Below are 16,005 nucleotides of genomic sequence, written 5' to 3' on the forward strand. Positions count from 1 at the left end.
CATCTTGGGTTTACTGCTCAAAGGGTTGTTTATACCATCATTGATCTATCTATTTTTATTACCTCTCCAGATCTTATCTCTCCTAAGTACCAGTTATTCATTTTATACTAAACTGCAATGGATTAAAATTCTGGCATATTTCTTAGAACAGAATTGGCTCTTAATGTTTGTTGGAAGTAATGTGGGAACTGAGATTTTTTTTTTTTTTTAAAAAGTAATGCTCTAAATGTGCTTGTGGCAAATGGGAATATGGATCTGACCCTCCTTTAACCAAGAAAAACATTCAGTGAAGGTTTTCCATATCATTGGCAAAAGCTGTCTTCAACCGTGATTGTGACTTGTGGCAGGGAAAGGTCATGGACATCACATGTGAGAACTGTGCAATTAGATCTGCACGTGGGTACTGTCCATCTGTGCAGAAACCTAACCGCATTGCCAGAGGCCTCCATCTCTGCCCCCTGCACAGGGGCATCATGGATGTGTGTGTTCAACAGCGTGTATGTGCTGTGTCTCATTACTTTCATCTGAGCTGCATCTCCCTAGTTTGCAAATGTCTTTTGTGGCTTTGTCAAACATGCTACCAAAGCCAAAACAACATCCACTCATCCGAGTTACTCACTGAAGAAAGTTTGGTTTGGCAAGATCAGCTCGTGACGAATCCATGCTGGTATTTTTGTACTCTACTGATTACAAAATGACTGGTAAACAATTTGCTCCATTATCTTCCTGGATATCTAAATTAGGCTTATTGACCTTTAGTCAATAATGAGATGTATGATGGCTCATTTTTACCTCATTACACTACTTCTTTCCTCTTGTGAGTGACTGAGAAATCAGTTCTTGTGGTATGGGCTACGATGGAAGGGAATAGATTTCTAGACCCATTACTTATTACTTTTTTAGGACTGGGGGGAACGGGTCTACCCATTTCCTTAATGATAACAACACTGGGTTAGCTATTGCATTATCATCATTCTTACTTGGACCTGTGCTAATTATTTGAAGGTGCAGTAAGTCACGTTCTAGCACTCACATCTATGTCCTGGAATTGCTTAATTTACTAGTAGAGATGTACCCAAATGAGAGGGCAGTATATCATGGAGGGAAAATGTGGTGAAGGTGAACGAGAAAAAAAGCAACCCAAACAATAAGTACTTTGGATTGTGAAACCAGGCTTTTAACTTAAGCTCCTCTTTCATATGAGAAGAAATGCCTTTGAAATGAATGAGTCAGAAATGTGGGTTTGTGCTGGTTTTGGCTGCGATAGAGTTAATTTTCTTCATAGAAGCTAGTATGGGGCTATGTTTTGGATCTGTGCTGAAAAGAGTGTTGATAATACAGGGATGTTTTAGTTACTGCTGAGCAGTGCTTACACAGAGTCAAGGCCTTTTCTGCTTCTTACCCCATCCCACCAGCCAGTAGGCTGGGGGTGCACAAGAAGCTGGGAGGGGACACAGCTGGAAAAGCTGACCTCAGCTGACCAAAGGGATATCCCATACCATATGACGTCATGCTCAGCATATAAAGCTGGGGGAAGAAGAAAGAAGGGGCGGATGTTCAAAGTGATGGCGTTTGTCTTCCCAAGTAACCATTACGCGTGATGGAGCCCTGCTTTCCTGGACATGGGTGAACACCTGCCTGCCGATGGGAGGTAGTGAATGAATTCCTTGTTTTACTTTGCTTGCATGTGCAGCTTTTGCTTTACCTATTAAACTGTCTTTATCTCAACCCATGAGTTTTCTCACTTTTACCCTTCCAGTTCTCTCCCTCATCCCACTGGGGGGGAGTGAGCAAGGGACTATGTGGAGCTTAGTTGCTGGCTGGGGTTAAACCAAGACAGTGTTGAAATTGTGAAACCAGGCTTTTAACTTAATGCTCATCTTTCATACATGAAGAAATGCCTCTGAAATGAATGAGTCAGAAATGTGTGCTGAAATTGCTAGTGAAATGAATGAGTCAGAAGTGTGTGCTAAAATTATTCTGTGCCAAAGGATCTGGGACTTGGAATCTTAGTTATGACAGCAGTTTTCTTACTAAAAGAGGACTGGAATGTGAAACCATTGTAAGGTGAGACTAAAATAATATTTAGTCCCGCGGTTGACGGCACAGAAGAGCACTTGCTTCCCAAAGGTCACTTAGAAATGAGGATTGCATGTTATTTATGTGAATGGTCATTCTCTCTGAAAGAGAGTCTGAAGGAAAGTTGCTTGCCTGACTTATAATTTTGCCTAGGAAATCTTCAGTTTCTCACATGAACTGTTTCTGCTTATGCTGGTAAAGAATCAGGCTCCCTTCAAGACCTAATACTGATAAAGTCACAAAGTTGGTGGAAGTTAAGTGAACTGTATTTCACGGTAATAAGAAAGAAGGAAAATTACAATGAATTGGTCAGTGAAGAATGAGTAATTTAATGATAGATAGAGCAAAAGCAGATATTAAAAAAATAACTTTGGAACACACCATTACTTGTTATTAAAATCAAAGTTTCCAAATTCAGGGACCTTTCCCCTTGGCTATCTATTTCTGTGAATTAAGGCCTTTTCTCAGACAGTTCTCTTCCATTAGAGGGCAGGTTTGGTTACGTTTACTTATGCTAAGTGCAATCTTGTACTATAAGCAGGATCATTAATTTAAATGAAATACACTTTTTTTTTTTTTTATGTTTAAATACAACTGAGCATTCTACAGTAGAATGTATGTCAGCAAAAGATACTGAGTCTAAACCAGAATAGTTCTAGTGGAAACTGCACTGCTCTCTTAATTCCTTTTCAGAACTACATATTTCAGGTAATCCTGTTTATCTTCTGGTCCTATTAACAGTACAATAGTTCAAAATGTTGGTCAAGTTAAGACTTATGACCAAGGACTATCCATTTATACTAAGAACATATGAAACATATGGAACCACAGAACTTTAAACAATGCTCCTTAGATAACATTTTGGGAAAAGAAAGATGTGAGAAGCTAACCATTTAATATATCTGGTACCCAAACACCAAATTTCAATTAAGATCTCCACTATGTTCTAGACCATTATACAAATAGAAATATACATTCTCCTACAGCTTTTTCTTGTGTGAGTCACCGGACTGAAGTTAGTCCTTCTGCATATGTGGGAGAGGCAGGATGGAATCTGTTTTTGTGAAAGAAGTCCCTAAAGAGATGGATGTCCAGGAAAGGAAAAGTTGATCCTGTCATTTTATTTCAGTTTTGCATTGGCAGGTAGCAGGGCAGTGAACTTGAAGAAGCTATGGGTAGTCCAGGAGACTTTTCCAAGGCAGCTGGAATAAACATCTTCAAACTTTCAAAGCTTGGCTGAAAATGCATTGAAACACAAAATTAATCATAAATGGTGGAATGAGAACCTGCAGCATTTCCTTTCAGAATAATTTTTCATCAGTATTTCTTTTCTCTTTATTTTTTTCTCTTTGTTGCCATTTACTCCACAGCAGCATCCAAAACCTTTGACCACACATACAAAATTCTTAGCTCTTTCAAGGCAGTGTCTCACTGAACTTGCAAGTTGTTTTGAAGATTTCTACATTTATACTATGGCTCATGATGAGAATTAGGTTAATTATGTAACAGAAGTTAGACTTGAAGTTAAATTTTGCATTACAAGACTCAGCCCATATATGTTTATTTTCTGTTAGAATTCTTAAAACTCAGATTTGCTACTTGCTCTTATCAAGTGTGTTGTTACTGCTACCTGATCAGCCACTATTGTTCAGAGGAGGAAGAAGAAAAAAAGATAAAGAAGTCCCCTCCTTCCCTGGCATTTCCTAGATTCAAGGATGAGAATTGCCTCTCCTGGGTATGGAAAAGCATATAAATTGCAGCTGGAAATCTGGAGCTGAGATTTCTGTGCTACCATTGGTATAAACACATCTTTGACCTCACTGCAGTCAATGCATCTTCTTACACTAGGAAGTATTCATGAGAGTTTCCATAGAGACCCAGACATTGTCATCTTTAATGAAGGTATCTAGGCCATATGAATATCTTGATCCATGAAGTGGAGGGTATCTGCTTCCCGATGTATACCAACTACTGTCTAACATTTGCCCACCCTTATCATAGACTCCTCCTTCTTTGGTTTCACTCCACAGCTCATTCCACCTAGGTAAAGCACCTGGCATGATGAAATATGGTTCTGTAATAGTGCTTTTGGCCTGGTATTTGAACAAATAATGTCAAAAACTCTCCATTTGCATAAATTAATTGGGATTTTTTTAAAGCATCGACTACCTGAGTCACAATAAAAATGCTTAAAACTTACTGCATAATCCATTCTCACAAGCATTAGGGCAATCACCACAGGGTTTTCCTTTTTTGTAGGGTGTCCGAATTGAACTTAGTATATTCCCCCTGAAATATCAACATTACCAACATAAGCTATAAAGTCACTATAACATATCTGAGAATAAAACTTAATTATACGGATGCATACATATATTAATTTACATTCAGTCTTTGGTTATATGTCAAACAGTTTTTATATGTGTGTTGGGTTTATCTGGAAAGGTTTTGGTAGTGGGGCAGGGGGGGAATTCGCAGGGGTGGCATCTGTGAGAAGACACCATAAGCTGCCCCTATTTCAGACACAGTGCCAGCTGGCTCCAAGTTGGACCCACTACTGCCCAAAGCTGAGCCAATCATTGACAGTGACAACACTTCTGTGATAAAATATTTAAGAAAGGATAAAAACTGCTGTGCAACAGCAACCAGAAGAGAGCAGTGAGAATATGTGAGAGAAAAAAACTCTGCAGTCACGAAGGTCAGATTCCCCTGCAGTCTGTGGCGAAGACCATGGTGAAGCAGGTTGTCCTCCTGCACCCTGTAGAGGTCCACGGTGGAGCAGATATCCACCTGCAGCCTGTGGAGGACCCCATGCCAGAGCAATCTGCTCCTGAAGGACTGCACCCCATGGAAAAGCCCCATGCTAGACCAGTTTGTGAAGAACTGCAGCTAGTGGGAAGGACCCACATTAGAGAGGTTTGTTAAGGACTGTCTCCCATGGGTGGGACCCCATGCTGGAGCAGGAGAAGAGAGTGAGGAGGAAGGAGAGGCAGAGACAACATGTCATGAACTGACTGCAACCCTGATTCCCATCCCCCTGCACCACTGCGGGGGAGGAGGTAGAAAAATCAGGAGTGAAGTTGAGCTTGGGAAGAAGGGAGGGGTGGGCAGAAGGTGTTTTTAGATTTGTTTTTATTTCTCATTATCCTACTCTGTTTGACTGGCAATAAATTAAGTTAATTTCCCCACTTTAGTCTGTTTTGCCTGTGATGGTAGCTGGTGAGGGATCTCCCTGTCCTTATCTTGAACCACAAGCTTTTTGTCATATATTTTCTCCCCCCGTCCTGTTGAGGAGGGAGAGTGATAAAGCAGCTTGGTGGGCTATTGATGGTCAGCCAAGGTCAACCCTCTGCAATGTATTACAATGTGAATGTGAAAATTAATTTTACACAGTTTATGAAATCATCACTCTGCCTTAAAATTCCCACTAAAGTTTTTGGTATTAATTGTAGTCTTCACTGTACTGTACATATACCCCTTTCTGAACAAAGATTTCAAGTAGAATGTGTTTCATATTTAGTATTATGAAAATTAGTATTTTTAGGCAAATGAAATTTAATCTGAAAATCAGCATCACTTTTATGTGTTTTATGCTTTTTCTTGTTTGACAATTCTTTTGATGAGTATTTTTCTGTCTTTTCATATTCCTAATGCACTCTTCAAACCTGTTCCTCAGCTAGGGGTGATGTGCCCTATTACAAATTTCACCAGCTCCCAACTAATTTTGATAATGTAATAAGAAGTTCCAGAATCAGTATCAATACGTACATGGGGCAGTACTGGCAGACATAAAAGTATTTGTATTTACTGTTGGGACAGAAAGCGACAGCACATCCAATTTGATTAGAACTGTACCAGACGACCTGTAGGTATAAGAATAAAAATCATGGGAGAATGAAAAATATACATTTGAAAATCATTTAAGTACAATATGCATTACAGAAACATTGCAACCAAGTTAAGTCACTTTATTTACCCTTTATAATAAAATATAAGTCCCACCTTGCTGGAAAAACACTTTTTTCCCCTGCTTTGACCCCTGAACCAGAGAACATTTAAGATATAATGATAATAATTTATCACACATATATGTAAAATGTTTGAGTTAAACTGTCTCAATTACATATGTTTTCATTCAGTTAAGACTGTTGAAGAAGATGTAGGAAACATGATGCAAAATTTTGTATCCCGTGTTTTGTGCAGGTGAACAGAGGAGGTTATCATAAGCCATTGTCCAACTGGAAACTCTCTGAGTCAATGGAACTCTGTAGACTGCAACAAGCCTATTTATATTTCCTTCCTGATACTTTAATAACCCTATTCTTCCAGTGTCTGAGCAATTTTCACATGTTAGTGTCTGAGCAATTTTCAGACGTTAAACAAACCAATAAGGTTCTTCCCTTTGTTTCTTCCTGAAGTTTTGAAATGCCAGTATCTTTACACTTCACTCTGTAAAGACACTTACCCTATTATTTTCATTTTAATTCTGTTACTTTGGAAGTTTTCATCTTGTTTTGTCAGAATAACTCTCATGTCTCTATTGTACTTATTCCCTTTAAAGATAATGAGAGGGTAAATGTTGCTTAGCTAACATAGATATTTGTTTATTCAGCCTGAAATGTAAAAAAGTTACATCTACCTGAGTGTAATGGCCAATTACAGCACCTGGTGGTTTTGCTCCAGTTCCGTATACGAAATTTTTCTGCTCATTGTACCAGACCTGAATAATATCTGACCACGAGAAGGGGGTGGATGACATGAAGAGATTTTCACTACATTGTACATCTGAAAAGAGAAAGGTACTGAGAAATGCATAAAAGATACATGTATGAGAAAAAGACAGCAAAAGGTCGTATGATTTCCATGGAAGTTCTCACCCCAGATGTGACAGCAGGGTGGTTTTTTTTTCCCAGTTCGGTGACATCACCCTTCGTCAATACTGAAGTTGTCACTTGACCAGTTTGCAGCATGGCCAGCCTGTTTGGCTGGTAGTTTGGTTGTTGACAGACCTTCTGCATATCTGTAGATACACCTCCACATGTGCACCACAGATTCATGCCTGTAATTTTGCTATTTTAAAGTTAGCAACCTAGTTATTATTCAGGTCACAGCTCAGTAATCCCAATAATTCAAAGGTTACTTCTGGTACACAAGAAGGTGTCTACACTGTCTTCACCTACTGTTTTTATTCAGGTCCAACCCTACAGCGTACACATTAGTTCTCATCTGGAATTCACCTTAGCAAGAACAAGAGGATTTGGCTTTTAGGCAGAAAGTATGGGGACTGAAGGACAGTCCACATCTTACATACAGTATAAACAGAAGTCAGTCAACACCACTTTGGGTCATGGCTACTATTAGCATAGTATAGCTGTAACTTCAATGTCCAATGACTGAAGTGTTTAAATGAGCCTCCAAGATAGTTATGGGTTGCAAATTGCCAGGGGATTTAAAAACTATGAGTCTTGTCTTAGAAATTATGCTTAGCACCACCAGCTGGTTTTGGACTTTCACCCTTTGCCCCTTCCTTCCCAGTTTTATCCAGCACATGCAAGCTGGTTTCTGCAGTAAACTGCGTTTACATTGTCTTATTTCTGATGGATATTTTGAAATAATATGCTTCCTCATTACTATTTTTTTCACCTACTGAAGAAAACGGGATATACCTAGGTAAAACTGATGCAATTGGGACAAGAATGAGATTGAACATTTCCCACTACGGGACAGATTTATATCTAGAATTTTGCCTTTGTCTCATGCACCAACAAAATCACATTGAATATAAATGACATCTCAAAAAAAAAAACCCAACAAAAACAAACAAAACCCAAACTGTACACATCAATAACATATGACATTATTCAGTTAGCACTCATGCTTCACTTACCAGTTCTCCTCATTTCAGCAGGACTGTGTTTTAAAGTACATTGATTGACCCATTTTTGGGCATTGTTTGCAGCTGAAGGACACCATTTCTTAATGAAAAAAGAAAATATTAGTCATTCAGACACATACCAATTAATAACCCCTCATGAAGGAACAAAGTTTAGAAATTACACTTCAAATCAGAAAAAATCATATATGAAATCCCTTTCTTCCCCTTTTTGGGGGGTAGGGGGAGTAGGAACAAAGTTACTATGCACCCAGGAGAAGAATAGAAACTGTGAAGACTGACGAAATCAGAAAGAAATGAACAATGCCATGGCTCCTCCTTTTCCTTTTCTTTCCTCCAAAAGAAAGAGACATTATTGTTCATACCTAAAAACATTTTCCAGACTTATTTTTCCACCTGCCCAGCTTTATGTTTCTCTTGGTGCTAGCCATGCTCAGTCCTTAGAAAAGGTCTGGAGGGTGAATTTGTTGCTAAATAAAATAATGTGATCTTGCATACAGTCCTGTATCTCTCATAGGATCGATTACTTATTGCAAATAGATTTACAGCACACAACTTACCATCTTCAACATGTTGCTGGCAGTTGGTTTTACTTCTCTCCTGAGGGCATTATGTCTGTCAACAATCAGCTTCTGCTGATCTGCTTTGCTAGTTGACAGAGCAATGAAACCTTCGGGTTCCTAAATTGAAAGAACATATTATATTTCTTTTTTGTTTGAATGCAACTAAATCCCGAATCCTGTATAGGAAATATTAAAATACCAAAATACTAATATCAACCAAGGAGATCCTTGTGATGGAGAAAGTACTATGATATGCTTTGTCTCCTAAGTATCTCTAGGGGTGCTTCCATGTGGAGTAACCCTTTAAGTGGTTCCACAGCATAGAGTTTAGCAGTAATAACACTGGTTCCTGCATATCTGCCAAACCTCTGTGGATGGCTGAGATATCCTGGGACATCTCATGTACCTGTAGACTCTTACATTTAGGCAACTGAATCAGGCTTAATTTACTATAATTTCCTTCATGAGATTTTGAAGAAACAGGATCAGCTGAAGACATGAATGTGCTTATGATGTTTTCTCCTTCTTCAGTATTTTAAACATGCCTATCAATGTTTTTTTTTCTATTGAAGGAACCTGTTGTTTAGTCACAGGATCATCACAGACCTCTTGTGGTACTTCATGAGGACATCCCACTGAAAAAAAAAGTGTGCCTATGTTTTTCATGCCATAATTTTTTTTCCACTCCTGCCATAACTGACAGCATTTCTCAAACTTTTCATGTGTTTTCTAATTAAAAAGTAGCCATGTGAAGAACTCAGCCTCCTCTTTACAACCATTCTCACTAGTCTTCTAGATTGCAGCATGAAGAGCAGAAATTGAAGAATTAGGGGGAAATGTAGTCAAGCCTTCAGTCACATTAGTGTTTCTGAAGCAGAAGCAGCAAACTCGAAACTTCAGACTAAGTATGGGTTGGGAGGGACCACTCTGAGTGTGCGTTGAGTATGTTAGTTTTTTCAGCTGTTTGAGGGAAATCAGTGATACGTGTTGAGAGGATGGGACTGTGAGAAAAGAGAGGCACATAGCTCAGGACCTGTAGGACAAGAAAGGGAGACAGTTAGGTAACTGTTGCCTGTAAAAGTGTGGAGAATTAACAGGAAGAGAGATGGATCTTTGGGAGATCCAGATTACTGGATCTGTGTATGGGAGCTTCTGGAAAATATAGTTATCTCTGACCCAACTTATAAGTAACAGTGAGCCTGGTTTGGTGTGCAACTGTGGAACCAGTCTACTGCTTTGAAATTAAACAGACTTCAAGGATAAATGTTTTCCAGATCCTAGATATCTAATCAGACTCTTTCTGCTTATGACTGGTACGCATAGGAAAAGCCATATTTAGTCAGACCACAAGTGCCTTGGGTCCCATTCAGATTTTTTGAGTACAAAGTGCGGATCCTACCTCTCCAGTGGACAGAGGCAGCACAGCTGCGAGACACAGGAACACCACTGGAAGAATCATCTCTGAAAAAGGGAGAATGAGGATTTAATTTATTTTTTACGGAGCTTTCATTTCTCTGAATACATAATTCATCTCTCTTCTGTGTACTACCTGGCTTTTTCTCAAATAGCAAAGTAATGTTTTCTTTCTCTCCTCCTTCTCTCCTCCTCCCATTTTTAGAAATAAAAAAATAAAATTTATTCCTCCTCTGCATTTCAAAATTTCTTTGAATCAACTCCTTTGTACGTGTCTTACTTCCAGCTGTACTCCTGGCCGAATACATTCACCTGAATTCACAGTACAGGAGGACATTCGTACTTCCCTTCCTGTAGGAAGCCTTCTGCTCATTGCCACACTGTGGAATAGCTGAGGTGGGATGCTGCTTTTAGCTTGTTTCTCTGTCTGCATTAGTCTGAAACTTTCCTTACTCCCTATCGCCTGTTTTGAATGAACTGCATTGGTTGAAAGGGGTGTTAGACACTCAGCCCATGTGCAGACCTCTACGCTTAGGTGTCCGAATCCAGATTCAAACGCCTTAATGACCAGCAATGTGCAGCCTTGCACACAAGCTGAGGCAGAACTGGCTGGACCAGAAATGGACCAGCACTGGCTTCCTGGGGAAGACTTGTTGCAGAAAGCCTTTTTTGTTTTTATTTTTTTAAAGACAACTCTTGATTATATTACACGTCATGTGGAATGGCAGCAGAAAAGAGAGCCTTCTCTAATTGAAGCAGCAACCACCAGACTCTGGACTCCTAGAATCTACTTGCTTAGGAGGCTCAAAGTGCCATACCATTGCACTACAGTGGTCCAGGAGGTAATAGGTCACTTCAAAGTTCTGGTGTCTGATTGCAATCAGTCATAGGAGTTACAGTCAGCTTGTTTCTGGTTAGATACCTTGGGCAGGCAAGCAGGTGACTAGAATGGAATTTACTTATTTTGGCATTTTTCCCAGCCTCCCACTCCAAGGGAATTTATGGGTATGTTGCCACAGAGGTATATTATTAGCTTAACTTCTTATTTGGTTTTGAGGGGCTTCTGGTTTTAGTCTTAATTTATTCTTGGGGAAAGGCCAATAGGATTTGCTGATCTTTCCATATTCAGCAAAGCCCCTTTACCTTGAGGCAACCAGTTTATATAAAACACAAGGTGCTCTGGTTCACGGAGGACATGTGGCTAAGAAAAACTAACCTTTTCCAAATGATACAGCAAGGCCCATTTTCCTCACCAGCTTGCTTACATTGCACTGGAGGCAACCCACAGTCCTCAGCCTGTAGGCAGGGATGCTGCTCCAGCTCTGCTAAAGAGCAAAGCCAGTTGAAGTGGACTGTGACTATGGGCAGCTGCAGCTCAGAGGCCAAAAGACTGGACAGACTGGCCACATCTGTACAACTAAACTCTCACAGCCTTCAAAATAAGGTGGCTTAGTCCGAGCACTTGTAGTTGAGGGAAGATCTAGCTGATCTGGGGGAAAAACATACTGGTAATTAACAGTGTAAATCATTGATTTCCTGTTCTTGGTGTTGCCTTATGTCACTTATGTTTAATTTTGACATCACCTATGCCTTCTTGAAGTGCTTCAGGATCGCAGAAGTTTTTTCTTACTTACTTTTCTATCACTTATTTCTCAGAGGTGTTACAAAACTTTGCAGTGTATATGACCTAGGTGTTTAGCAATAAAAGAGTATACTCCCCATAATATGAAAAATTATTCTTTTCACTTAATTTCTAACTAGAAAGTAAATAGAGGTGGGGGTTATTTTTAGCTGTACTGAAGTTGCAAACAAAAATACGTCTTTTGAGTGCAAAATGTGATGATATGCAAATTTAAAACAACCCTTTTTGCACCTAAAATATGTAAAAAAAAATCTCTGTTTCAAAGGAAAAATGACTCTTCATTGAAATTGTGAAGCTTTCTATTTTGCAAACCAAGCTGAAGATGCTGACTTAAAGACATGGGCAAAGTATTCATTCACTGTAATATTTTCTATGAATTAACTTACAATTATATATAATTGGTAATTTAATACATGATAGAAGTTTCAGAATGCCATTGGAATGCTTTTTAAGACCCAGTGGGTTTCTTGCTCCAAGATATTAACATACTTTTGGCAATCCCACTGATTTCAACCAAATGTTTATAGTTTATGAGATGTAAATTTAATTGCTCTGCATTAATTTCTAGGCACTGGTCCTAAAATCAGTCTCTCTGTCCCCCTCCCCTGTTCCCCCTCAATCAAACATAAATCAGGACACGTGCCAAGTCTTACTGACTTTCCTGCAACTCCATCTGTGTACAGGGATCTGCCACTGAAAGATGGTGCTTTAGCATCCCTAGTTTGTATGAGTTTAGCAAACTTGTGTGAATATGTTTTTCCTATCCCTCCTCCTAAAAAAAAAAAGTGTATCCTAAATTATTCATACAATTGAATATCCCTTACAAAAGAACATTCCCATTATTTTTTATTATCCTTGAAAAACACCTGGAATGGCATAATACTAGCTGTGATTTCACTTGTACAGCTTTGTTGCACAAAGTCCTATTTAGCAGCCACCTTGCACAAGAGTGGTAAGTTGCACTAGGTGGTAATTTCCTCACTCTGAAAATAAGTGGTGATAGCTACATGTAGCAATAGAATATACTGAACTGAATATATATCCAATTCAATATGTTCGGTCTGTCTCTGTCTCTTTCTTTATGTACATATAATCTGCCAAGATACTTCTTTCTTGCATACAGGTGGCTTTTCATCTGTTTTTGATTGTTCACCAATTTTGCTTCCCTTTTTTTCAGCTCGTGTTACACTATTGCCTATGTAACCCTTATTTTCACTGAGTAAAATCCTCTTTCTGCGACTGTCCTAGATTGTTCAAGAAGTGTTCTTACAATAGGTTGAATTTTAATACATGAAAAAATTGTAATACTTTAAACAAACAAATAAATCTAAATCCTACCTTTTGTTTACAGGAAGCTTGGAAGTTTCTTCTGTCCTTCTTCAGCTGGTTGTGGAAGTGACCAGAGTTCTTCACTGGAGGGTGATTTATAGCTCTTCTGTTTCCTGATAGGACAAGGTGACTCAGCGTCACAGGTATTATAAAATTTAAATAGTGACCAGGTAGAACAGCACATTTGTCAAGTCCACATTCTTCCAAGAAGGAGGTTGTTTGCTTGTCTTCCATTTTTATTTCCTCTTACTTCTTGTATTGGAAGAGATGAGATCTGAAATGAGTTTTGTATGTATTGGTCCTTATATGTGAAATTTGCAGTCAATGTGAATGCCAGGTACAAAGGCTCTCTGCTAATGACTGACACATCCAGTTGTAGTGAGACTTGATCTTAATCTCCAGCAATGCAAATAAACTCAGCTGGCTACTGACATGTCTCCAGACTGACACTGTGGTAACCAAGATGGAATCTTGCCTATTGATATTTCCATGGGGGTAAAAACAGTTTTGGGCCAAGTTTCTGTTCATGCTATGGCTTCTTTACATCAGTCCTATAGCATAAAAGTCAAAGAAGGTGACAAGGATATTTCTGTAATTGATACTTTTACCCAGTATTGGATAAAGGTTAAAAGATTATTGTGTGCGCTAGCATTAAAATACATATAGTAGTTTCATATAACATTTCCGGGTACAGGGAGTAAGATGAGAATGGGTGGAAATACTGCCATATCAGAAGGGTATTTGTGTGCACATCAACTGTTTCTGTCCACATTCATCTCAAGCAATTACTGACCAGAGGACCTGTCATTGCCTGCTTTTATATAAAACGTTGCTATTTTTCTATTTAAATTCAGATCTTCCTTCCTCGTAATCACTCAGCTCCTACCTTAGTCCCTTGTGAAGTGTGCCTTCAAAACAATCTTTAGCTTTTCATTACCTGGGAAACCAGTATATTGGCTCTACTAGACAAAATGGTAGTGGTGTGATTTGTTGTTTTGTAATTATATGGAAAGGAACACACTTGTCAACAAATTTGTGGTTGACACCAAATTGCAGGGAGCAGTCAATATGCTGGATAATAAGGCTGCTGTTCAGAGGGATCTCAAAAAGCTGCAGAAGTAATACAGAAATGATCTGGAAGTAAACAATTGGGAAAGACAAAAAGCACTTAAAGGTTGTTGGTGAACGACAAGTTGCATGTGAGTAAACAGTGCAGCCTTGCAACAGTGAGGGCTAACCATGTACTGCACTGCATTAGCCACTACGTAGTGAGAGTACTGAGAACAGTGATTATACTTACTTTTTCTGCACTTCTGAAACTGTGTCTGGACTACTGTGTCCAGTTTTGGAGTCCCCAGTACATGAAAGATATTAACAAACTGGAGTAAGCCTAGCAAAGGGCCACTATGTCAGCAAGGGGAAAGGCAGAGGAGGGCTCTTTTACAACAGGCACATGAGGTAAGGGCCACAGACTGCAACCCTAACTAGATATAAAGAAAAATAATTATTACAGTGAGGCTTGTTAAGCACTGAAGCAGATTCACTAGGGACGTGGCAGATTTTGCATACTTGGAAATATTAAAAACCGGACAAAGTACTGAGCAATCTAATCTAACTTTCAAGTTGGCGAAGCTTTGAACATGGTGTTAGACCTGAGGAGCTTCAGAGGTCCTGTACAACCAAAATTGTTCTAAGGTTGTGTGATTTTTATATTGTTTACACTGGAAAGGCACCAAATGAGACTTGTCTTATTTTATGTGTTGACAGATATGACAATTTAATAAATTACAGTGGGAATCTCTAATTGTTGTATGAAAAAACAAGTGTTACTAACATAATCATTATAACCATTACTAATGAAAAGACTGCATTCAGGTGATCAGGGAACCATGTATCCTGAGGTAAAGACTGGATCCTATTATGCTCATTTCATTCATATCTCTGCCTAATATACACTGAGATCTCTTGAATCAACTCTCCATTCAAGTGTTAGAGCTATCCTTAAACCCCAGTGAATGATTCAGAACAACATCCTATCCTGTAATAAGATTTCTGGGAATAGAGATTCTGGCATGACACTTCATAAATTGTTCCTATAGTTTATTATCATAGAATCATAGAACACCTGAGGTTGGAAGGGACCTCGAAAGGTCATCTGGTCCAACCTTCTGTGGGAAAGGGAACCTAGATGAGATTATCTAGCACCCTGTCCAATTGCATCTTGAAAACCTCCAGCAACAGGGACACTGTACCATGTCCCTGGGGAGGTTGTTCCAGTGAATGATTGTGTGAAAAATTTATTTCTTATGTCAAGATGAAACCTCTTCTGGGGCAACATGTACTTGTTGCTCTCTCTCTTCTCCATGTGGCTCCTCATGAAAAGACAGGCTTCGTCCACTTCGTAGCAGCCCTTTAAGTCCTGGAACACTATGATGAGGTCCCCTCTGGGTGTTCTCTTCTACAGGGAGAAGAGACCTAGCTCTTCAGTCTTTCCTCATAGGACAGGCTCTGCAGCCCACTGATCATATTTGTGGCCCTCCTTTGGACCCTCTCCAGTCTGTCCACATCTTTCTTGAATTGTGGAGACCAGAACTGGACACAGTACTCCAGGTACAGCCTGACAAGCACTGAGTAGAGTGGGATGATTACATCTCTATCTCTGCTAGGCCCTGCAGATGCAGCCCAGGATCCGATTTGCCTTTGCTGCTGCAGCAATGCACTGCTGACTCATGTTCAGCTTGCTCTCCACCAGGATAACGGGTCCCTTTCAGCAAAGCTGCTTCCCACCCACACAAATCCTAGCCTGTACTGGGCTCTTTGGTTACATCACCCCAGGTACACGATTTTGCACTTTGTTAACTTCATACTGTTCTTGCTAGCCCACTCTTCCAGCCTGTCCAGGTCTCTCTCTAAGTTGGCTCTTCCTTCTGATGTGTCCACCTCACCACCCAGTTTGGTGTCATCAACAAACTTGGTGAGGATGCTTTCAATCCCATCATCCAGATAATTTATGAAGATGTTGAACAGCATGATGCCCAGTATCCATCCCTGGAAGAACACACCTGTGACAGGTTGCCAGCCTAACC

General features: G+C 39.5%; 1 protein-coding gene across 1 annotated transcript; it reads right to left on the bottom strand.

Annotated features, from left to right (window-relative positions):
* Positions 1 to 2,384: 2,384 nt before the first annotated feature.
* On the bottom strand, positions 2,385 to 13,009 carry LOC104014750 (cysteine-rich venom protein pseudechetoxin-like). Its single transcript, XM_087774867.1, has 8 exons — positions 12,929 to 13,009; positions 9,935 to 9,996; positions 8,533 to 8,652; positions 7,967 to 8,054; positions 6,719 to 6,864; positions 5,848 to 5,942; positions 4,280 to 4,368; positions 2,385 to 3,315 (listed from the first exon to the last, which is right to left on the bottom strand). The coding sequence occupies exons 2-8, from the start codon at positions 9,992 to 9,994 to the stop codon at positions 3,305 to 3,307; spliced, it is 609 nt and encodes a 202-aa protein (XP_087630993.1). The 5' UTR covers positions 9,995 to 9,996; positions 12,929 to 13,009; the 3' UTR covers positions 2,385 to 3,304.
* Positions 13,010 to 16,005: the final 2,996 nt, after the last annotated feature.

The sequence above is a fragment of the Nipponia nippon genome, unplaced genomic scaffold, assembly GCF_047370975.1.
Source record: "Nipponia nippon isolate SJK-2023a ecotype South Korea unplaced genomic scaffold, ASM4737097v1 scaffold_4, whole genome shotgun sequence".
Taxonomy (NCBI): Eukaryota; Metazoa; Chordata; class Aves; order Pelecaniformes; family Threskiornithidae; genus Nipponia; species Nipponia nippon.

Excerpts from the sequence above, each read along its gene's own strand:
- LOC104014750 (XM_087774867.1), bottom strand. The coding sequence starts at position 9,994 with ATGATTCTTCCAGTGGTGTTCCTGTGTCTCGCAGCTGTGCTGCCTCTG. Across the intron at positions 8,653-9,934 it reads TGCCTCTGTCCACTGGAGAG|GAACCCGAAGGTTTCATTGC; the intron begins GTAGGATCCGCA and ends CTTTCAATTTAG. Across the intron at positions 5,943-6,718 it reads TAATTGGCCATTACACTCAG|GTCGTCTGGTACAGTTCTAA; the intron begins GTAGATGTAACT and ends TTATACCTACAG.